The sequence below is a fragment of the Maylandia zebra genome, linkage group LG23, assembly GCF_041146795.1.
Source record: "Maylandia zebra isolate NMK-2024a linkage group LG23, Mzebra_GT3a, whole genome shotgun sequence".
Taxonomy (NCBI): Eukaryota; Metazoa; Chordata; class Actinopteri; order Cichliformes; family Cichlidae; genus Maylandia; species Maylandia zebra.
The window spans coordinates 40,184,290-40,207,282 of NC_135188.1; the positions used below are offsets into that span (position 1 = coordinate 40,184,290).

Here is a 22,993-nt window from a genome sequence, read left to right on the forward strand (position 1 = left end):
TGGGGAATGAGTCTAGATGATGATCTTGGGATGTGGTGACGTGGGCGATTTTTAGTAGATTTTAACCATTAGATTGACCCTCTGAGAGCACCGTGTGTAACCTCTGTAGGGTCCAGATATCACCTCATGCTACCAGTAGTGACAGTGACCCCAGCCAAATGCAAAACTAGTGAACAAACAGTCAGAAAAGATGAGGAGGGAGAACATGTTAGCAGCCTGCACCAGTAAAACCATTCCTGTTTTAGTGGTTGTCTCATTGTTGCCTTGTCTAGGTGTTAGTTTCGTTAACACCAAAGATGAAACTGATGAACAGACCCCTTCTGCTACTTAACTGACCTGATCAATATCCCACAAGTTTAACTGGATTGATGCTGTAGAAGTGTAATAGAGAAGTGAATAGTGAACAGAGAAGTCTGTCACGAGTGGGCTACACAGTCGGCAAGCAGATTTGTTTTTAGTCACCAAAATCCCCAGTTTGGCAGGATGACATGATGCCAAAACTCTGCTCAGTAAACAAGCTGCTTAAGTCCATGTGACTTGGCTTGTAATTAGGCAGCTTGAAAGTGAACTAACCAAAAGTTTAACGTGAGACGGTGAGCTCTTTTTCGTTGCCGTTGCTGTGGCTGTTACATTTCACTGTGACTTTTCTGCAAACACAAAACAGGAGCTTTTCATCTGGATAATTACAGCAGTCTCACTTATCAGTGTGTAAATAATCTACGATAAAAGCAATTCACCTGATAAAAGGAGGTGAGCAGTCTCTGGGGGGGGGGGGGAAATTACAGCAAAGGAAAATAAATTTACCCTCCCATTGTTTACACTGATAACAAATCTTGTGATAAGAAACAAATGCTTGCCAAGTCCCAGCTTTTTATGCAGTTTGAACTGCTGATATTAAAGACAAAAAAGGGAAAAGATTGAGAACCTTCCTCTTATAAGCTGAACAGAGGAAAAAATACGACTTGTCTACGGTGACAAGGAACCAAGAAGGTTATGGAAAGACTTTTTTTTTTTTTTTTTTTTTTTTTTTTCCCCCATCGCTTTTGTGAGAGGCGTGAAGGCAGAGAAAATAGAAGAGGAGGTGTCATGAAAAAGAACGAAGGGAGAGGGATGACATGCCAACTCAGAATATTGTGTAGAGGCAGATGTCACGCATGGCTGAGAATATAGAGGTAAACACAGCAGTCCTGGTAGGCAGGAACAGCATCGAGGAGCACTGCAGAGCTGTGAAGATTGTATCTCGGGGGGATGGAGAAAAAGCAAAACTATTCTGAAAGGAAAGGTGTGGTGGATTCTTTTTCTTTCTTTCTTTTTTAAAGGCAATTTAAAAAGGGAAGGATTGATAATCTTTAAAATAGATTAGCAAACGCTTAATGGCTGTAACTATGTGGCTAAGAAGGCATGACTAAAGATGAGCTCAGCATCATCAGTTTGAGCTCACTGTGGCCAAAAGTGTGACAAGCTGACTATTAAGTCATTCAAGCTAATGTTAGGAAAGCAGGTGACACGTCCCTGCTCAGTAGATATAGTGTCCCATTGTAAGACTTAATGTTGTGTGTACAGGTTTACCCTGAACTCCAGATTACCAACGTGGTGGAGGCCAATCAACCAGTCAGCATCCAGAACTGGTGCAAGAAGGGGCGCAAGCAGTGTCGCAGTCACATGCACATCGTGGTGCCTTACCGCTGCCTAGGTGAGTCCACTCAGTTTTCACACAATCTGCCAGATTTACTTAACACAAGCAACATGGTGTGTGAGCACAATCCCAAAGCAGCGCTCATAGGTGTGGTTAGTTACTTCTAAACCCAAATTCACTGTAATCCTCACAGTTTTCCTTGGGTAGGATATATGGTTTGATGCATGCAGATTGCATGGCAATGATGACTACATTATTGGGATCAAGACACATGAGGACAGGAGTCAGCTGCCACAAATCATCTTGATTTTTATATTTTTCCACGTAACGTCAGTTCTGCTTTCCTGTTGGCTGGTCATGGCAGCAGTCAGATTGTGAATAGGATCTGTCTTTGTTCACAAGACTGGTGCAGTGGCCAGCTTTGAACCTCCCACTTTAATGGTTTTAATGGGCAGAAGAGTTCCCCACTTGTTGTTTGATGTTGGTCCTCTCTTGTCTTATAGAGGCCAAAAATCTCTCGGTTTATATGAAGCTCTGATTTTACTCAAAAGAGCTTTTTATGAGATGAATCAGTGTTTGTTGAAATTTGTCTGCAGCCAGTCGGACACAAGATTCCGATTATGTGTTAAATCTAAACGTGTGTATGGTTTTTGCCGCAGTGGGAGAATTTGTGAGCGATGCTCTGCTTGTTCCTGATAAGTGCAAGTTCCTGCACCAGGAGCGCATGGATCAGTGTGAGAGCCACCTGCACTGGCACACTGTAGCCAAAGAGGTGTGTACACACTTGCACACACAACACACCCTCCTTTAATGACTTACACGAGCATGTACTGATCCGCTTTGTCTCGTCTCAGTCCTGCGGAGACCGCACCATGAACCTCCACGACTATGGGATGCTGCTGCCGTGCGGCATCGACCGCTTCCGAGGAGTGGAGTTTGTGTGCTGCCCCGCTGAGGCGGAGCGTGACGCCGATAGTGCTGAGCAGGATCCTGATGATTCTGATGTCTGGTGGGGCGGAGCGGAGACCGACTACTCTGACAACAGGTACGCACTCGCACAAATAAATGAGGCCAAGGCAGCAAAGAGCAGAGTGATGCGTCAGTGTTTAGGTGATCGGAGGCGAAGCCGATTTAATTTGTAGCTTTGCCACGTGGGCACAATTTCTCTTCTTGAAGGGAAGCTGCAAAATGGTTATATCATAGTCTCCGTTCTTCTGCCTCCCTCATCCTTCTCATCTACCTCCTCCTTCATTTTTTATCTCCTTTCCCCCATCCCACTTTTTTTCTTTTTTTTTCCACCATATGTCTCTTGACTCCCTCCTGCTTCACCATTTCCCCTTTTTCTTCTCTCCTTTTCTCCCAGTATGGTGCGTGAGCCAGAGCCAGTGGAGCAGCAAGAGGAAACAAAGCCATCTGTGGTAGACGAGGATGAGGACGAGGAGGAAGAGGTGGAAGAGGAGGAAGAGGAAGAGGATGAAGAAGAGGACGTGCTGGACAATGACCAGGATGGAGATGGAGAGGAAGATGAGGAGCTGGTGGACGACGAGGACGAAGAGGAAGACGATGACAATGATGACGACATCCTCGACTCGCTCATCGACGGTGAGCCGACTACCAACGTTGCCATGACGACAACCACCACCACCACCACAGAGTCTGTGGAGGAAGTTGTCAGGGGTGAGGATCATCAAGTGTTTTTGTTAGTCTGGTAAATAAAAGGCTGGAATATGTGAAACGTGCTTAATAGAGCCGTCAGGTGACTTGGAGATTTTGCATTTAGATTAATGTGGAACAATCGCACAACAAGCTAAACATGTTTTGATTTTTTTCTGTTTTTATTACCCTGCAAAAAATTTTTATGCTTTGCTGAACGCGATTGAACCTCGTGTTCTTCACCAATTAATTTCCTGCTGTCATTTTTCTCAGCGTGTTCATTTGTCATCTCACAGCTTTCATTAGCCACGTTTCACTAGAGTCAGAATTGGTTGTACAGCAATGTTTCTACATTAGCGTTAAATTGGTCTAAAGATTCAAACCCAGGCAGCATCAATAATGCGCAAAACTTAACTTTTTTTTTTCCAGATGCTGTATTTATTTTTGTGTCCTTAAATTTAAATCTTTTTTTTTTTTCTTTGCAAAGACATCAATCAACGATGACACTCCAGCATGATTAACTACAGAGGTTTTCTGGGAATTTGTGGTTGATAAGTGTGTGTACGTGTGTGTGTGTGTGTCCTCCAAGATGTGTGCTGGGCCAGTGCAGAGACAGGTCCATGCCGGGCGATGCTGCCCCGCTGGTACTTTGACCGCGAGGAAGGCCGCTGTGTTCAGTTTATCTACGGCGGCTGTGGAGGCAACAGGAATAACTTTGAGTCAGAGGCGTACTGCCTGTCTGTCTGCAGCAGTGTCAGTAAGTCCAGCCTAAGGCAGCGTCTCGCTGGCTCAATTGCCAGTTGTTTTGTCCACAACTCCTCACTCTTTTTTTACTCACCCGGTCTATCCCAGCTGTCTACTAGCCGCAAAACAGGTTTCCGAAGTTTCTTGCTCGCTGTGCCTCTCCTGCCTAACCGTTTCCTCACACTCTCCGTGTGTGTGTGTGTGTGTGTGTGTGTGTGTGTGTGTGTGTGTGTGTGTGTGTGTGTGTTTTTCCGTCAGGTAAATAAATATGTTTGCACCAAAAACTGACTCTACCTCTCCCGCACTTCTATTAAAAACACCTGCCTGACTGCCTGCACACTCACTCTTGCCTTTACTTTCACACCCACCGATGTCAGTGAGCAGGTTGGGTCCTTCTGGCGTGTCACGCCGAGCGTTTTGTGTGGGTGCACCTGTGCTTTAAAGCATTTCTATTTTCCAATACATTTAACTTTGGAACAGGTTGAACGTAGTTTTGTTTTGAAAGCTGTTAAGAGCTGGACATGCCTATTTTTTATTTTTATTTTAGCAGACAGCGCTGGAGCGAGGTGCCAACGCCTAAAAGCTCCAGTAACTGGTTAGATACACAGGGCTTATTTTCATGGACAGTTTGCTCCATGAACTAAATGGCATGCTTTATATTGCAAGAGCTGCACTGCTCTCCCCCTATGAAGCCTGTAGGATAACCAGTATAATTTCTATAATTACAGCTATTTCATGGCCATCATCTTATATATGACACTGCAGCATGAATACGATGCATAAAATCATCCAGGCACAAATAAATTTTGCAATAATCCTCACTCCGTTGCTTGTTACGCCCTCGCGTCCCTGATGTGGTGTGGGCTTGCTTACATTATTTCGTCCTCATCGCTGAGGAAAAAAGTTAAAGTTAATTCAGTCAATTCACCGAAATCAGATGTCAAATTACCCTTGTGCAATTTTGCAGAATGTGACACATTCCCCAGGTAGAGGTAAGGGGAAAAACTCATCAATGCAACATTACACGCTCACAGAGCATACCTGCCTCCCATCTCCACATTGTGATGATTGATTATCAGTGGTATCGCTGAAAATGGGGATGATTGCTCAATTATTTATTCTATATTTTGCTCCCACCTTGATGATACGTTGAATCGTCAGAGGTTTTTAATGGAAACTTGAAACTTGGGGGAGGGAAATTATTTATTTTCTGATTTATGTATTTTTCAGCGCCTCTGTGTTTGGTTAGACGCAATCACTGAGTCACAAACTGATTGGATTTCAAATGGTAACTCAGCCCTGGATTGCCAAATTACTTCCCCCTTGTTGTTGTTTACAGGTGTGCGTTTGTGTGTGTGACAGCGTGACATTGATTTCGCTTTTTCACTGTGTAAGGGTCAATGACCTTGCTCAATATGTGTGTTGGTGGTTGTGTGCATGTGTGCCCTGCGGCATTCTCTCTTTCTCCCCGTATTGTGATCTAATATAATCGATCATGTGTGTGAGTTCAGGATTTCTGCTCTGCTCTGAGCATGGTTTAGGTAAGAAAATGATGCACTGTAACCTTTGCCCTGAAGTCACACACATACACAGGCTCCCCACTTGGATGTTTTCTTAATGAATTCATTCACATGCAGACTCGGTGAGGCTGACATCGTGAGTTCTCTGCAGGGGACTGCAGGAAAACAATTACACCAACGCTACTGCACTGACAGATCAGTTTTTAGCGAGACATATAAATCCTAGCGTGCATGTTCCTGACATCTTTGCTCTATTCAGTCATCTCCTTTGTTACAATGCTTGGGTAACAATGCTTATAGTCCTGTCTACAAAAGAGCCTATTGTGTAGTGAGAAGTGGGTATTTTTGAAATGGCTCATATTGAAATTGGTTAGTTTCCCGTCCTTTTTTTTTCTTTTTTCTTTTTTTTCTTTTTTTTTTCCTTCTTCTTCTTATCAGCCCTTTAGTGCAGTGCATTGATTTATTACTTGTCCAGGTAATGGAAACTAGCTATTGTAAGAGGCTTTATTTGGAAAGCACTTCATATTTTTGTGCAGCTATGAGATCAGTTAGCAAGGAAAACAAGGATAGAAATCAGGACTTAGCTGTTGAGTTTATAATGAGCAGTAAATCGATGCCATTATTAACATTATTATTAATTTATACCCCGCTGTAGCCTTTACAGCGCAGGAAAAGGCCACACCAATAAAGTGGAGCAAACGAAGACTAATTAAAGGGAAAAGATCACATTGTTATGATTACCGCAAAAACAAAGAATGCTGTAGAATCACTGCAGACGTGGATTATATCTAAAGAGGGAATTACTGGATCGCCACCCTAAATAACATCAAGGAACATTAAAGGGACATTTCATCCTGCATTCACACACAGATACATTAGAATGATGATTTGAACTGAATCAGTGGGGAACTGCTTTACAGGGACGTCTCCAAGCCTCTAATCCTGACATTTGGCCATCATAACAAACCCTCACCTCTACTCTAATTCAAAATTCAGCCTTAAAACCAAGATTTAATTCTTAAAACAGGTCTTAGAAAAGCTAAAATCTGGTCAAAAAGTGCAAACCTTCACAACATTACATCAGTATGATGCTCCAAAGCTCTTACAAATACAGCCGGATAAGTACAAGGGTATGTGACAAATGACTTCACTCCCGAGCTGTCGTCTGTTCGGAGCGGCACGTTTGCTTGTATGTGATGCATTTAGTGGAGATCTGTAGCTGTAATAAAAAATAACCTTGGCTATACTCTCGCTGAATGGACTTGATTCTAGTCTGTTTTAAAGGCAAGAGAGAAAAGTGCTTTTTGTAATTTGGGTGAACGAGGCCTTTAAAGGATTTGCGAGACCAGAGGCTAAGAAAACGCTCTGCTCAGGGTCAGACTGAATAACATCTCCCTGTTGTCTTTTCTCGCGTGTGTGTGTGTGTGTGTGTGTGTGTCTTGCGCAGTCATGTGCTCGCCTCAGACGTAACCAATTTCACATGATGCGCGACCTTCACGCGATCACACCGTCTCGTGCACTCAGATTCTCACACAAACCAACAACCGCTCTCAATGGCGCGTTTGTGAGAGATAATCAACTTTCCACTGATTAAATCCAGGTTTCACGCAATAACTGATCCAATTTATTTTCTTGTTGGTAAGACTATCACAATTTAGTGCGCGCCTCTGAGCCCACAGGATAAATTCCAGCATCTGTGGTTTGGCAGGAGAGCTCCATCACGCTCTGAATGAAGTTATATAAATGAGAGGGGTTTTGTTTCTCTTCTAGAAAGCACTGCGGGTCATCTGAGGGGCTCGCTCTTTCCCTTTCGAAGGGGGCTGCTTCCAGCTACAGCTGCTATCTTATATTCTTTCTCTCTTGAGCTCTCACTAACCCTATTAACCCTTTCTGAACTTGAGTGTTTGTGTGTGCTGAGACAGCTCTGCCAAATGAAAGTGTGCAGCAGCAGTGAGAAGCGTCGCTTAAAGTCTTTTTTTCCTTCATCTCAAATTCCACGCAGTTCCCACAGCAACGCCCAGCTCCTCCGATGCAGTGGACCACTACCTGGAGACGCCCGCTGACGAGAATGAACATGCACACTTCCAGAAGGCCAAAGAGAGTCTGGAGGCCAAGCACCGTGAGAGAATGTCCCAGGTACTCTGAGACTGGAATTTATTTATTTTCCTCATTAGACATTCATTTTAATAAATGTGATGTGCAGGGAAAACAGAGTATCAGGACAAAGATTTCACAGAATAGAAAATGGCAAGAGAAGGTATGTCAAGTAAAACAAGTAGGTGCGTTTGTTAATCCCTCCTGAGTGAGCCGACTGAGCCATTTCAACTTTAATTGTTTTCTTTAATCAACCGGCGGAGAGCCAGATGGCCCGCCGCGATGCGACAGCTTCCAGAGTTCCAGACGAGAGAGGCATCGTTTCATATATGCTCACACTTTGGTTGGTAAAGGGCTGAATAGGATTGGATAATCCCCCAAATAAGTCAGAGAGGGCAAAACAGATGTAGGATTTGCAATAATCGTTCTGGAGGGGATGTAACTGACCAAAAAAGGGGGAAACAAACTGTTTTTCATCCTCACCACACCGGTCTTTAAGCAAGCATCCACACCCTGTGATTTTTATCAGGGGAAACTCCTTCCTGCTGATATTCTGAGCACCGATATCGCACTTTTTTTTTTTTTTTTTTTTCTTTGACACCTGTGAGAAGTAAAACCTCACTTGCATGTGAAGGATAAAAAGATGACAGTAGATTGACAGTTTGTTTTATTAATTTTATTTCATCTTTCCCTCCTTTGTTTGCCTTCAGGTGATGAAGGAGTGGGAAGAGGCCGAGCGGGAAGCCAAGACTCTTCCACGTGCTGAAAAGAAGGCCGTGATTCAGGTAAGGCGAGCATGTTCTGCCTGTGTGCTGTGTCATCGCCCCCCTCCTCCTCCTCTGATGCACACTTGGTAATTTCCTTTGTGTGTTTATAGCGTTTCCAAGAGAAGGTAGAAGCACTGGAGCAAGAGGCAGCCAGCGAGCGCCAGCAGCTGGTGGAGACTCACATGGCCCGGGTGGAGGCTCTGCTGAACGACCGCCGCCGCCTGGCTCTGGAGAGCTACCTGACTGCATTGCAGCAGGATCCACCCCGGGTAAGCGGCACGCACAGCTCAGCAGTGCTCTCCTGCTCGTATTAAAGCCACTTTGTAATAAACTGTGTGTCTTGTGGAAAAATGAACCATCTCCAGGTTGCTTTTTAACACTCCCGGCTCTTCATCTCTGCATCTCTCGTTCTGTTTTCTTTTGAAGTACGGCTCCCTTTTATCTGACCTGCTGCATAAATAAATCCCCCCGCATGTTTTCTGTTTTGCTAGACCTCTGTGTTTTGTTACAGTGCAACTGCACATTGCCAGTTTTTATGGAGGCTTTCAAAATTAGATTTCTAAAAACAGAATCAAAATGAAATTTTTAAAAGGCTAGGCTTGAAGTGACTGATTTCCTTCTGCTTCCTCTGCTCTTAACCAGCTGTCTTGTTTCCGCTGTCTCTTGCAGCCCCGTCATGTTTTCAGCCTGCTGAAGAAGTACGTGCGCGCTGAGCAGAAGGACAGGCAACACACCCTCAAACACTTCGAGCACGTCCGCATGGTGGATCCCAAGAAGGCCGCCCAGATTAGACCTCAGGTAGCATCAAACACGCTGAAAAATGATTGGACTTCTTTATTGTTTTTAGTGTAAAGTGTTGATTTTGTGCTTCCTGCTCTTTCAGTTGAATGTTTTTTGTTTTTGTTTTTTTCTCTGGGAAACATAAAAAAACATCATATTTGATATGTTTAAAAGGTGCTGACCCACCTGCGCGTTATTGAGGAGCGCATGAACCAGTCTCTCGGACTCCTCTACAAAGTGCCCGGTGTGGCTGATGATATCCAGGACCAAGTCGGTGAGTTCCTCCACTGAAGACTCACTGAACTTCCACTATCAGCCATTTAAAATCAGCACAAGGAAACACAATGCAGACCAGGCAAATGTGATGGAACTACAGGGAGTGACGCTGACGTACATTTAACCGAGACTCAGTGGAGATGACCCGTGGGTGGGAGAAAGGCAGGGGAAGACACACTGGTCTGATTACATGTAATAGAGATTGAATGCTCTAAATTCCAGCCTGCAAAACGCTTTTATTTTTTTATTTTTCCCCTCTCTCTGATGAGGGCATTGGAGCCATTTGGCCTAATTCTTCTGTTAGGAGTCAAATGAAACTGTTCGCTGGGAAGATAAATCCCCCTCCCTCCCCTCCCCCTCCTCTCCATTTGCTAGGTTTCTGTGGGTTTTTGGGTTTATTGGAGTTGTGTGCGTCATGTGGCCATCTGTGTCTCTATCTTGGAGACACAGTCTGTCACAGTCTGTACCGCCCGGCAAAAAAACGGGAACAAACACACAGAAGAGAAACCCCTCACTCAGCCTTTGCTAAACATCAGGTCTGTTAAAGGAAGATTTCTCCTTCTGAGGCGGTCTCTCCCTTCTGACACAGAAACATTTGCGTAGGTAGACAGTGTGAGATTTCATATTTAAAGAATCATTTAGCAAACAAATTAGTCTCCTCTTTAATTCTAACTGGCATCGGAAATATTCTCACCATATTGTGTTGAAACAACAATAGAGTCACATGACAAGTGAATAAATGATGCTGCTTCCTTTCTTGTTTCCACCTCCTGTTTCTCTCCCCTCTTGACTCCTGACCTCTATCCTTCCTTCCTTCCTTCCTTCCTGTCTTCCTGCCTCCCTCCTGGTTGTGTTCACACAGAGCTCCTGCAGAGGGAGCAGGCAGAGATGGCTCAGCAGCTGGCTAACCTGCAGACAGACGTAAGGGTGAGCTATGGAAATGACGCCCTGATGCCCGACCAGGAGCTGGGAGATGGCCAGACCGACCTGTTGCCGCAGGAAGACACTCTGGGACTGGCTGGAGTCGGCTTCATTCACCCTGAGAGCTTCAACCAGCCCAATACCGACAACCAGGGTACTTTCTGAAGCACCGCATTGTCATAACGAGTGGTAGCTCTAGTAGCTAACAAATTAGCCTCCAAAATGCATCACAATGATATTCTAGCTCCTTTTTTTAGGTTGGACAACGACTGAAAAGTGAAATCTCTCTGTGCCTTCCCCTTTTAGTTGAGCCAGTAGACTCCCGCCCCAATCTCGACGGAGGCATTCCAACACGACCAGGTTGGTGCTTTTGTTTAACAATGACCAGTGATGTGTTCAGATGACAGATCAAGAGTCATTTTAGGTGGAAGCCGACAGCAACGTGTCAACAGTGTGTTAGGAAAAATCCAGCTATCCTCTGTCCCCTCTAGTGTAAAGGTAGCATAAGGTGTAAACAGCTGATTCAATTACAAATGTGCAGTATGGTCTTTAAAGACCATGGAGGACTAGTAATGTTACCAATTTATAATAACTCATGCAGGCTCTTTGTAGCTCATCATTTCAACTACTTTGATGCTTTTTTAACTTTCTGAATCAGCAATGCCAAACTCATTTTACATCGTGAACCACATGCAGCCCACTTTGATCTTCAGTGAGCCGGACCAGCAAAATTCCTCTTTCTGTCAGTGTGAAGGAATTTAGCTGCACAGCAGACAGCTGCTGATGCCCCGGCTCTAAATGATGTGTTGTAACTAAAATGGTAACGTTTGATAACATTAGTGAATATTTTTAGGTGTGACTAATTTACAGTGTGTGTTAGAAAGGGATGTGAGCATCTGTAGTTTGATATTAATGTTATTCAGTACATAATGATTCCCTCGGGCCTGTAAGCCATTTCCAGCTCGGGTATAAATCATAAAGTGCTTTAGGTCATGTGATTTGGTGCATGCGAGTGCTGAGCTGAAGTGGTTTTGAGGCTAGCAGAAAATATTTGCTCAGGTTATACAAGATTCTGAGATTGTTTTGAAGTACACTGTAGAAGTAAAGGCACCACAGCATGTTCTCCTCAGAGTCAATATTTGCACACAGCCGGCTCCACTTGACCTCCATTGAGGTGCAGGTGTGGCTGTTAAGAGATTGGTGGTGCAGCTGCACGCGGTCTATGCATCCTGCGTATGCCGTGCTCTTTTCTATTCGTACTGCTGGTGCAGTCGGCTCTCCGCTATCCAGTGTGCTTCAGTCAGAGCTTTTTATTTCAGCAGGAGACCGAGAGAGTGGCTTAATGTCACCATCTATAATAGATTGTACTTTTTCTTCCCTCGCCAGTGACTGGAATGAAGATGGAAGCTATTCCTGAGATGCGGATGGAGACTGAGGACAGACAGAGCACAGAGTACGAAGTTCGCCACCAGAAACTGGTGAGCAAAGGCGGAGCCGTGCAGATATGCAGACTTGTTTGGGATTCGCTGATCTGAATATTCAGGCTGCTTAATAAGCCCACAGAAATAGACGCAGGCATGCGCACACACATAAAAATGCATATTACTCACACATGCGGGTTTTGCACTCTGCCCCCTTCTCCTCCACGCACATACACATATGCTCCACTTTGTCCTCCTGGTAAACTTCCCAAGGTTGTCACCATGGAGACAGGTGCCCATGGAGACATCCGTGATAATGCGTGCGTCACACTCGATGTGCTCCTCTCTGAAAAATAAATAAATGAATCCTGTGCCCTCTGATCGGGGAAGTTTGATGCTGTTAATATCGCTAAGTTCTGCACGCACTCATTAATCTCATCCAGTGTTGTAATCCCAGAACAAAAAAACCCCCCTCAATCCATCCTCAGTCAAATCCAAATCCACGTACCTTATTCCTCTCACCTAAAGGCTTCAAATCCCTTAATCCCTACATTTTATTACATATCACATTTTTGGCATTCACAGTGAGCAGTCAGTGTGTCAGGCTGCCTCTTTAACTCGTCTCCTTAATTTGATATTCACAGTAGCAAAATTTTGTGCCGGTTGAGGAGGTTTCTGTCCCGTTATCCCTGCTGAAGATATCAGGAGGTGTTTTTATTTTCTTTTTTTCTTTCCCATTCAGTGAAGGTTCTATTTATCATTGTAAAATGTGAAAAATGAGTCCCACCGAGCACCCGTTATTCTGTGACAGATGTGCTGAAGCTCTCATTTTGTTTGGTTATTTATTTTTTTAATAGTTTTGTGTTGGAGCTGAGTCATTGTGCATCAGTGCTGTGCTCTGCTTTCAACCCATTATTACTTTTCTATCCATTTACTTACTTTGCTTATAAACAACCAAAGTAATGTGAGTGTTAAAAATCTCAAATTGGAAGTTAATGACCTTAAACCAAAGACGACTTATAAAAGACGGCACAAGTAACACGATGGGAATTCCTGTTTTGGAGCGACCAGGGTGCAAAATTACCCGCTGTTTTTAATAAGAGGTTTGGTTAGAAATCTGCATCCTTAAACTGCACAGGTCCATCACACAGGCACAGATATATGGCAGTTTGTGCTGGAGAACTATGAGGGGACTGTTAGTTCAGGTGACTGTACAGAAATTATTTATGTGATAAATCCAAAAGGCACCAACACCACAAATGTGGTCAGAAGGTTCAGTTCAGTGACTCGCAAGCAGTTATGCTACAGCTACTTGTCAAAGTGGACACACCTCTAATAATGGGTGACTTGGCGTTACGGAAAATCCAGTTGTCCCTGTAGGGCACTCTGTAAATTTCTTGATCGCTGTGATGATGCGTTTGAAATGCCAAAAACGACAACAACCAGCTAATCTAAGGAGACTACATATGAGTAATCCATGACCAGCTGTGACAGTAGAATAAGATTACATTTAAAATGGACTGACGTGCTATCTCAGTAAGAAACCATAAATAACTACACACAACACATCATGTTTTTTGTGGCTTAAAGCAAAGAAATATCGACCAGTATATCAGATTTTTTTAATCACCAGGCATCAGCATTGGTCCTATAATAGATTGGCTCTGTCGCTACCAATCATTTTAACACAGTAGTTTACAGTGATATACTCACTCTTGGAATCAGCCTCAAGTGACCATTCAAAGAATTGCATGTATCCATAAATCTGCAAATTCTGTGTGATGTAGCATAACTTAAGCAGCAAGGAAGGTGATAAGTAAATAGCATTAGCAGACAATTGAAGTTCTTTTTAAGCATACTTTATTGCTAGCATCTCCCTTTTACCATAAAACAATCAATCAGGCATACAAAAATCCCACTGGCAAGACTTTGCCCACACCTGACCTCGTTAGTCCCTACCATTGAAACAAAATAGGTCAAACCAAATAATACAATTCTAAACAAAGAACAGGAATAAAGTCATGCATGAAACTGACAAACTCATTTACTCAACTAAATGGTTTTTAAAGTAAAACACTGCATACAATATAACTCAAAAGGCTACTTTAAAGAAAACAAACAGTACTATACAAAATGAAAAACCCTCCATTTGGTTACACCCAGTGATGCAATCATTGACCTCATGACCCTATATAAACAGGAAGTAGTGGGCGGCCCTTCCCATACACCTGTCTCACATATAGGACCTGAATGCACAACATGGACACCATGGTAAGTATAACCAAAGAAACATAATTTAACAGACATGTGCCTGTAAACAGAAGAAAATTCAGATGATCTGATGGTTAGTAGTGTTTGCTTTAAAACACATGCATGGATGTAAAGGATGTAACTACTGCTACCACAAACAAAACCCAGGATAGTGTGTGTTAAGAGAAGTTACACCAGCAATGTCTAAATTAAAGGATTATGGCTGACTGTAAAAATAACAGAACACAAAATAACAATATATGCAAGTGACAAATGGCAAATTAATTCTGTCCTAGCCACTTTGTCACACTCTGACAGAAGTTAGTTTTCGTGTGTGTGTGTGTGTGTGTGTGTGTGTGTGTGTGTGTGTGTGTGTGTGTGTGTGTGTTTTTAAGTGTTCTGTTGGTGCTGCGTCATTGCATTGATGCTTTTTTTTTTATGCTGTGCTATTCTTTCTGTAAATCACTCGACATCCGCAGTAAGAAAATATTTCCATCCAAAAAAAGCTGCCCACATCAAGTCGTCTTCACTTTTTTTTTTTTGTGTGTGCGTGTGTGTATTGTCTTTGTTCCCGAGCAGCTATTCTCAAGCTAAATTTGACTCCGTAATGACAAAAATGACAAGAAGAGGTAGGAGATGTAATTAAACCCAGCAAGCACAGCAAAAGATGTGAGGAAACGAAGCGAGTGCTGACCTCGAGAATATCGCTTAAATTCACACAGTCTGTTGTGTGTTGTGCCACTGACTGATCACCTGACCGCTCGGCACCCACAGGTCTTCTTCGCAGAGGATGTGGGCTCCAACAAGGGCGCCATCATCGGCCTGATGGTCGGAGGCGTCGTCATAGCAACCGTGATCGTCATCACCCTGGTGATGCTGAGAAAGAAACAGTACACCTCCATCCACCACGGAGTCATCGAGGTGAGAAACAGCTGACCCGCGCGTTCGTCGGTGTGGCGTGTGAGGAGGATGCTGTGCATGCACTGGCGCTTTTAAGCCATTTGTGCAGCACCACGTAGAAACAAAGTATCCAGATTTTTGTGTCGCTGATAAAGGTTTTAAAATGTGCTGCACGAATGCTAAGCTGTGCAAAAAAATTAGTTTTAATTATATCTGCTTGGTAAATATAATTGGATTAAAGCCTGTTACCGATTAATTTCCTGCTTTTCTTTTTTTAATTATCTGTGTTTATCATTTCAGAACTTTCATTAGATGTTTAATTAAAAAAAATACGATAGCCAGCGCAGCCTGGTTACTCTTAATGTTTTCCCAGAAGCAGTAAAAAGGTCTTAAAATGTAAATTGTGTTTACATTACGCCACAGGACCTATTTTGCTTGTAACCTCCCTCCCCTTCTGTCTCCCCCACCCCTTGGCTCTCCTCCAGGTGGATGCTGCCGTCACCCCCGAGGAGCGCCACCTGTCAAAGATGCAGCAGAATGGTTACGAGAACCCAACCTACAAGTTCTTCGAGCAGATGCAGAACTGAGGAGGATATCACATGTACACATACGTAAACACACACAAAAAAACAACAACAAATGCACACAAACCATTCTCATCCCACACATCGTCACCTCCCCTTACCTTCCCTCCTCTTCCCTTCCCCAGCCCTCCCTTCAACCAAAAGACGGATCTTTAAGTGACTGAAATAGTCAGTTACGAGCACAAGGAGCGACTGTAGCATGGGTCTTTTTTTTTTTTTCTTTCTCTTCTCTCTCTCTTTTTTTCTTACACTGCGGCCAAGCCACTCTGCACCAAGTTTGTTCACTTTACTGGAGCAAGACGCCTTTTTAATTAAAGGAAGGAGTTTTTATACGTTGCTCCGTCAGGGCCTGCTGATGTATGGAGGGGAAAGAAAAACCTTAAAACAAGCAAAGCCCCTGCCCGGTGCATGGAAACAAACCCGTTCTCTTGGGGAAGACGAGCACACGTTCGCTCTCTCTCAACACTGATTCAGGGCCAGTGTGTAGTTGGGTTTATTATGTTTATTTTTAGGCTCGGGTCGCTTTTAGGTGTGGACTTTGTAAGCAGATCCGACCGCTGATCAGTAGGGTGTTTAGACGCATGCTGGCCACGGCCTTTGTTATTAAAATAATTTAAAAAATTGTTGCATGCAGAATCATCAGAATCGAGCAGTTTCCTCTGAATCGTTTTTGTTTTTGCGTATTCGTAATGATTATATGATTTTGGAAATATAGCAGCACCATGATTTTTACGAGGCCCAGTGTTTTCCTCGCCTACTGCACCACTACTGCACACTCTCTACAGTCTACACTGGAGTATAAATGAGCCTCCTCTCCCTCCCTACTCCTTGGATCCTTCCCTTCCTCCCTCCCTTCATCCTCTCCCTTAATTTTTTTGTTTTTTTTGTTTTGTGCATTCATACAACAGCTGGGCTGTGTTAAGTCACACAAGGCTCTTAAGGATATCTGAAGATGCTGATTCTGATGATGATGGTGAATATGTTGATGATTATGACGACGGTAGTAATCATGTATTCTGAATGAGCTGTTTTTATTTTAAAGTTGTTTTTTTTTCTCTCTTTATCGTTTTCCAGTTTTGTTTTTCAAAAAAGACCGAAAACGGAGGAAAAAAAAAAGATGTAAAGTCCTTTTTTTAAATTACGTGTAATGTTACAGAAGTAATGCTGAAGTCTTAGCTGTTCCTATGTAGTGCATGACAACAATGACAACAGGATTTGGAAGTTTCAAGAAAATAAAAAGGGGGGAAAAAACAAAACACCACCACATGGAGATCTTACAGCTGCTCTCTCTCGAGATCATTTCTCACTTATAGATTGTCATTCTAGCAAGATTGTACATTTAGTATGTTCTCGTGATCACGTGACTTTAAAAACAATGATGAAAAATATATATAAATCTAGATGAACGGGCTCTGCTTTGATATCATGTAAAGAAAAAAAACACATTTAAAAGATATGTTTTTGTTTTTTGTTTGTTTTTTTTCCTTCTTCTTTTGCCGTTTAAGTGTGATCCTCATACATATATATATATATATATATATATTTTTTTTTTTTTAATCCTGCTACTTTCCAGAAGCTGCAGGAGAGGGAGCCGGCTTCATCTCTGTATATTATTCTCGTTCACTGAAGTATATTGTGTTAAATGCTTCGGAAATCACTCCTCTTGGTTTCTTGATCATTTCATGCTAGGTTTTTTTTAATAAGGGCATCGTATGTCAGTTAGAGTGTTAGGGAAGGCGGGGGGTGGGGGTGAAGGCGGGGAAACACGTGAGGAGTCTGTTATGGAGGTTAAGATCATCTCGGCGTGTACGTGTTTTCATTTTTAGTCTGGTGGTTCATCCAGTTGTAAGCTGACGCAGTCTCTTTTGTTTGGTTTTGTTTTTTCTTCTGCGGATAGAACAGGTGGAGTTCTGAGAAGAGGAGGTGGTGGAGGTAGAGAGGAAATGACTTGCAGTTCCGGTTGGATAGCCAGGCAGGCAGTCTGTGTGTGTGTGTATATATAATGGATTTTCACCCCCCCACCTCGGCACCTCCCTCCTCTTTCGACTTCCCTTTCCTTCAGGCATGCTGCTCACCTCTCTGCCATCATCTCACACTTGACTCCTGAAAGGCAGCGTTGATGATGATGATGATGATGATGATGGGATTTACCATCAAGAGCTGACGGCAAATCCGGGGGCTTGGGGTGGGGGGGCAAAGCAGCGATCTAATGTTGGTCAGAGGTAGGCAAGAAGCCCCTGTTCAGCATTATCAGGTCAGCTCATGCTTGACGGGTGGTCACCGTGTTAACACTGTGTGGAAGGAGACGCACTGTGGCCTCTCGCTGAGATCCGTGAGGAAATGGCGAGTAGAACATGTAGATATGGGGGCTGCAGAGGGATGAGTGTGTGTGCTTTTCGGAGGGTGCTCATTAGAAGCCCAACAGAGGGCAGTAGAGTAGAAGAGGAAGCAGGATTATCTTTCTTTTACTTTTTTTTTTTTTTTTTTTTTTTTTTTTTCCTGTGGGTTATCTTATTGGTTTTGTTTTCCACTGTGTAATATTGTGCAGGCCATTTGCATTGACTGGGAAAATGCTTTCTACACTGTATTCCATAATAAAGTTTTGAATGTACATATAAGTGCTGTGTCTCTGTGATGTTTCTACTATTAATGCTCAAAAACGGGCATAAGCATCCAGTTTAATTCTAATAATTCACATTTGTCTGTTTATAAATATCAAAAGAGTGGCCCCACTACAAGGACATTTTTTCTTATCTTGGGTAAGGAGGCCAAAGGTCATTCTCAGACAGAAAACAGCAGAGTGGAGCTGACAGGGATTCAGAGTGTTGCTCCGGCGTGGGTCTTAACTTCCAGACGCAGCTGAACCCAGGTCATCTTGTTAAAGGTTAACTGGAACACAGGCAGTGTTTGAACAGGACCTGATCCTCACTGTGAGAAGGCAACAATTAAACTGCATATCTATGAGTTTTATTTTGGCTACTTTGTGACTTTCTGGCAAATGTAACTCTGTAAATGAGCGGAGTCAAAACTAAACACTAAAAAGTCAGGGAAAACAAGTTTTTAAAATAAAATTGCCAAGTTGGCCATGGGACAAGCCAAGATGTCACAGTGAGTGATAGACCGTACTGGGCCAAAGTCTTGAGTCATCCATCATTTCTTTATATTTTGCTTCCAAGGAGGCAGACGTTCTAATTTTAACTCCTCCATTTAAAAGTAATTCACTGTTTACTGACCACTTTCACCATTTTTTTCCGCTTTGTTTAGTGAACACATTCAATTCAACTCTTCACTCACTTTTCACTTTCATGCTTTTGTTGAGCTATTTCAAATGTTACTGCGTACTTTGAGCAAAGCATTTAAATTAAAACCACACTATCATTTTCCGCTTCTAGTTCATAATTTCAGTTAGCTTAAACACGTCAAGATGGCTAACAATTTTGACTGTCAGTCAGTGGAAGACAAAAGAAGAAGCAGTAGGCCTCAATAAATTATCTACAGCAGGTGAGCCATATCCAAAATTGGAATAAATATCTGAGAGATGCATTTGGCCCTTCATTTGGTCCACCTAATGTTCACTGAAGCTTTATTAGAATTTTTTTCACTGGGACGGTGGCTGCCAGGAAGCTATTCTTAAGAAAATGCTTAGGTATGCTAAATTAGTAAAGAACTGGACAGTGGCAACAAGTCTGATGGGGTGACTAATCCAAAATGTGTATTTTTTGTTCAAATTGTTGTCCGTGTGTACAGTGGAGGTCAGTGTGTCCAACCACCATGGAGGCTTTGTCATGGTTTGGTGCTGAATTCAACTAGTGCATTTGAGAGCTTGTCAATACTGACAGAACAGATTTTCATCCATTATGTTACCATGTGAAAAGTGTATGACTGACAGCGGCTTCATTTTACATGACATGCATGACAGTGATCCCAAACACAATGCCAATGCAATAAAAACAGACCTAAAAAGACAAGACGCACAATGAACACTATCAGTCATGGTCAGAGCTCAACATTATTGAAGCAGTGTGGGATCATCTTGACCACGAACAGAACAAAGTGCAGGAATATCCAAAAAAAAAGCTTTGAATGTCCTCCATGAAGCCTGGAGAATTATCCCTGAAGCCTACTTAAAGACATGAGAAGAAAGATGCCAGAGAGAGCTCAGACTGTGATGAAGAATAAAACTGATTATAACTATTTCCAGTTTTTACAGCAAGATTTGAAGACAGATAGGGGTGGCTCAAGACTCCTCCATAAACACAATAGCTAAGTTACAGTGAAGGTGGAATTCGGCAAGAAGTAAACTAACAAGAGAAATGCATTAATGTGATAAAATGAACATCTTTCCACGGCCAATTAGAAGGCCATAGTAGAGATTTTCAATAGAAAGAGTCATTTACAACCATGTCACTTTAATTTAGCAAGAAAAAATGCTTCTGTTAGTCATTCTAAGTCAAACTTCGTTGACCTCTTTCGACTGTAATTTGAGATCAAACTGAGCGTGCGCAGTCCTGCGCATATAGAGTTAATGCGTGACGTTCGCGAACGCCTCCTGTCAACAACGAACTCCCACAATTCACCGCGGTCCTTCACATTTGGCTCTGTTGCTCTGGGTGTCAAATCCAAGGTGAGTACGGTGTCTTAAAAAGAAAAGCTATCAAACATTTAGCTTCACCTCTTCTGTCACGACGCTCTGCGTACACAGATACGTGCACGGTGGTGCGTTTGGTGAGAGCGGTGGTGTAACACACCGCGGTACATCAAACCGTATAAAAATGTCCGAACGCTCCCTAGTGTCAGCTAAAGCTAGCTTAGCATGTTAGCATAAGCCGCTGTTTTGTCATTTGAATGAAGGAAACGTCAAGTGTTGACCAGCAAGCAGCAACTCAGTAAAGCCGATCTAACATCTTGTAGTTATAGTAACTCTGTTTCTATAGACTGGGTGTTTGGGTTAGTAGCAAACTGAGTGTGCTAGTTAGCTATGCTCTGCCTTTGACGTGAACTAGCTAATGCTAAAGGCAGCTAGTGGTACTGATTGATAGGGAATTAGTAAAAGATAGCAAACATGTCCATGTGAAAGCGGAATTAAAGACTTTAACACGCAGAAAAAAAAATGCGTTTATCACTTATTGAGGGGTGTAATTTCAAGCCCTCAGAGTACTTTGTACCAGCACATTTCGTCCAAAATCAGTTTAAATGTCACCCAAACTCGACGCTTTGGCTCCTTCAGATGGCTCTGCACCGGTTATTCCAGCTGTCCTCCGTGCTGCGCTCTGCCGTGAGCCTGACCCTGCGCAGGAACATCGGCATCTCTGCTGTCCTCTTCCAGCGGGCCAAGGAGCTCGACCCCGTCCAGAAACTGTTCCTGGACAAGATCCGTGACTACAACAGCAAGGCCAAGTGAGTTGGTGATACCTCCAGCCACTGACAGACAAGTTTGAATAAAGTTTACCAAACAGACTTCCAGCTCAGAGGTCAGCCGTTGGCAAAACATTAACTTTAAATGTCCTTTGGGTGCGCTCTGGCATGCACTTCACTAACATCTGTTCAAACAGCATCTCCTCCTCTTGCTGCAATCGTGCTCAGAATGTTGAACATTATATTTTGATGCCTTTGCTCTCCCAGGACTGCTGGTGGCATTGTGGATGCAGGTCCAGCTTATCAGAAGAATCTGGGTGAAGAAGTAATCAAACTGCAGAGACTATATGGAGGAGGAGACCTCAACAAGTTCCCTGAATTCAAATTCACAGGTCTGTTTGGGCTCATGGGCTCAGCAAGTGCAGTTTGCTGAATAGTCTTTAATACTGTAGTTACAGTTTAGGTAAAAATATTTATCACTAAAGGTTTCCTTGCCACAAGGGGTCGCCACAGTGGGTAGGTCCCACAGCACTTCATTTCAAAGGGGATTTGTGTCTCTGGAGTTGAACCAGCGACCTTTCGCTTACCACTACAGCACTGGAGGCACTAAGCCTGTAAAAATGTTTTGATTTGTTTCTTTCCAGTTTAAATGAATCTTTGGGTTACTGACATAATGCGGTCGTTCTTGTTTTGTGTTATTTAAGCAAATGCCTAAAACGTGTTATTTTATGGTTAAAACTGTGCCTTTTGTTACTGATTATCGAGAAGGCGCAGGACTACAGTGACAATGGCATGTGCTTATTATGCCACAGTTGTTCCCTTCATAAATATTTATGCCTTTGCTACAGAGGAGGCAGTCTGTGATTTGAGTCTTGGGTCTATAAATAGCGTAGATGTTGTCATCAAACACAGCCAGATGACTTGCTTGAAATTGGGTCAGAAAGATTTTATTTTTTAACTTCAATGTGTTTTTGATGAAGCTAATAGTAGCCACTTTTTGTATATTTCTATACCTTTATTTTTATTTTTGTTTTAGATGTCAGAATAATCACTAATATTGCAGTGCAGGAGGAAATGATTCACATTTTTTTCCATCTTGTCTATTTTTTTGCAGAGCCGAAGTTTGACGAGGGCGCCAAGTGAATGATGTGCATGTTGTGTATCTCCTACCTGTCACAAAATATGTTGTATTTAATAAAAAAGATAGTGGACTGAACTACGAGATCTTTGTGACTCTATAAATATGTTGTGATTGAGGCTGTGTAGTAAAATCTGGACCTAAAAATCTGAATGACTAATTTCCAGACACTCGCCCTCAAACCATGAATTTGTGCCAGGAAATGAGGGCTGCTTAGGAACTTGTATAACTAGGCCTGCACATTTTCTGCATGTCTATGAATCTGTCCCCGGGCTACTATTAAAAGACTAAAGATGTCAACATTATTTACTTTTTCCTTTGGAGCTGAAAAATGTTTAATAGCAGTTTCCCTCAAATAACCGTTTGTCGGATTGGACAAATGCAAACAAGCTCAGAACTCGAAGGAGGTTTGATTAGAAATACTGAAAGACATCCAGCTGCAGTGACACTCCCAGAACATATGGTGAGGCACAGTTAATTTAATTTTTTAATTTATATGTAGATATCCAAAAAGCAGCAAGCCAAATGTTGGCTGACCTAGATGCAAACTGGCTGTCAATCTGCACCGTTCTTGAGCGTTCCCCGTTATGACAAGGTCAGCGATGCATTTAAGCCTTTCCGTGATGAATGTTTTGAAACCCCAAAATAGCATCAGAAAGGGCAAGTTTCTGTCTGACCTGGTGCCTAAATTTTTTAGACTGTGCAGCCAGCCTTTAAAGCTGCGCTCAGAAAATGTACCAACATCTACCGCTGTGATTTCAAGCAGTGCACGACTTCATTAAACACACTGAAAAGAAATAGAAGTGCATGTAGTCATGGCTGTGGGTTAAAAATGTTGCTGTTTATTCTGTTAGAGGGGGAGAAAAGCAACTCTGGAAATATTTAGTTAACCCGTCTGGGAGGGAACAGGTCTGCTGGGAGATTATCACTTGAAAGATTAATGTAAAGTCTTGC

At 42.8% G+C, this 22,993-nt stretch overlaps 2 protein-coding genes across 3 annotated transcripts in view; both read left to right on the forward strand.

Annotated features, from left to right (window-relative positions):
* Positions 1-18,164, forward strand: part of appa (amyloid beta (A4) precursor protein a) — a 36,449-nt gene extending 18,285 nt beyond the window's left edge. Inside the window, exons 3-17 of one of the 2 annotated variants that reach the window (XM_004552631.5) lie at positions 1,564-1,693; positions 2,296-2,408; positions 2,491-2,681; positions 3,000-3,313; positions 3,879-4,046; positions 7,556-7,689; positions 8,358-8,432; positions 8,525-8,683; positions 9,084-9,212; positions 9,369-9,468; positions 10,333-10,545; positions 10,698-10,751; positions 11,778-11,869; positions 14,837-14,983; positions 15,448-18,164. In XM_004552631.5, the coding sequence (XP_004552688.2) occupies positions 1,564-1,693; positions 2,296-2,408; positions 2,491-2,681; positions 3,000-3,313; positions 3,879-4,046; positions 7,556-7,689; positions 8,358-8,432; positions 8,525-8,683; positions 9,084-9,212; positions 9,369-9,468; positions 10,333-10,545; positions 10,698-10,751; positions 11,778-11,869; positions 14,837-14,983; positions 15,448-15,549 (2,121 nt within the window). In that variant the 3' untranslated portion in view covers positions 15,550-18,164. The remainder of the gene's footprint in view (positions 1-1,563; positions 1,694-2,295; positions 2,409-2,490; positions 2,682-2,999; positions 3,314-3,878; positions 4,047-7,555; positions 7,690-8,357; positions 8,433-8,524; positions 8,684-9,083; positions 9,213-9,368; positions 9,469-10,332; positions 10,546-10,697; positions 10,752-11,777; positions 11,870-14,836; positions 14,984-15,447) is intronic. The other variant, XM_004552632.6, reaches the window with a different exon arrangement.
* A 1,869-nt stretch (positions 18,165-20,033) lies between these two features.
* Positions 20,034-22,117, forward strand: atp5pf (ATP synthase peripheral stalk subunit F6). Its single transcript, XM_004552633.6, has 4 exons — positions 20,034-20,170; positions 20,774-20,943; positions 21,169-21,293; positions 22,016-22,117. The coding sequence occupies exons 1-4, from the start codon at positions 20,072-20,074 to the stop codon at positions 22,042-22,044; spliced, it is 423 nt and encodes a 140-aa protein (XP_004552690.1). The 5' UTR covers positions 20,034-20,071; the 3' UTR covers positions 22,045-22,117.
* Positions 22,118-22,993: the final 876 nt, after the last annotated feature.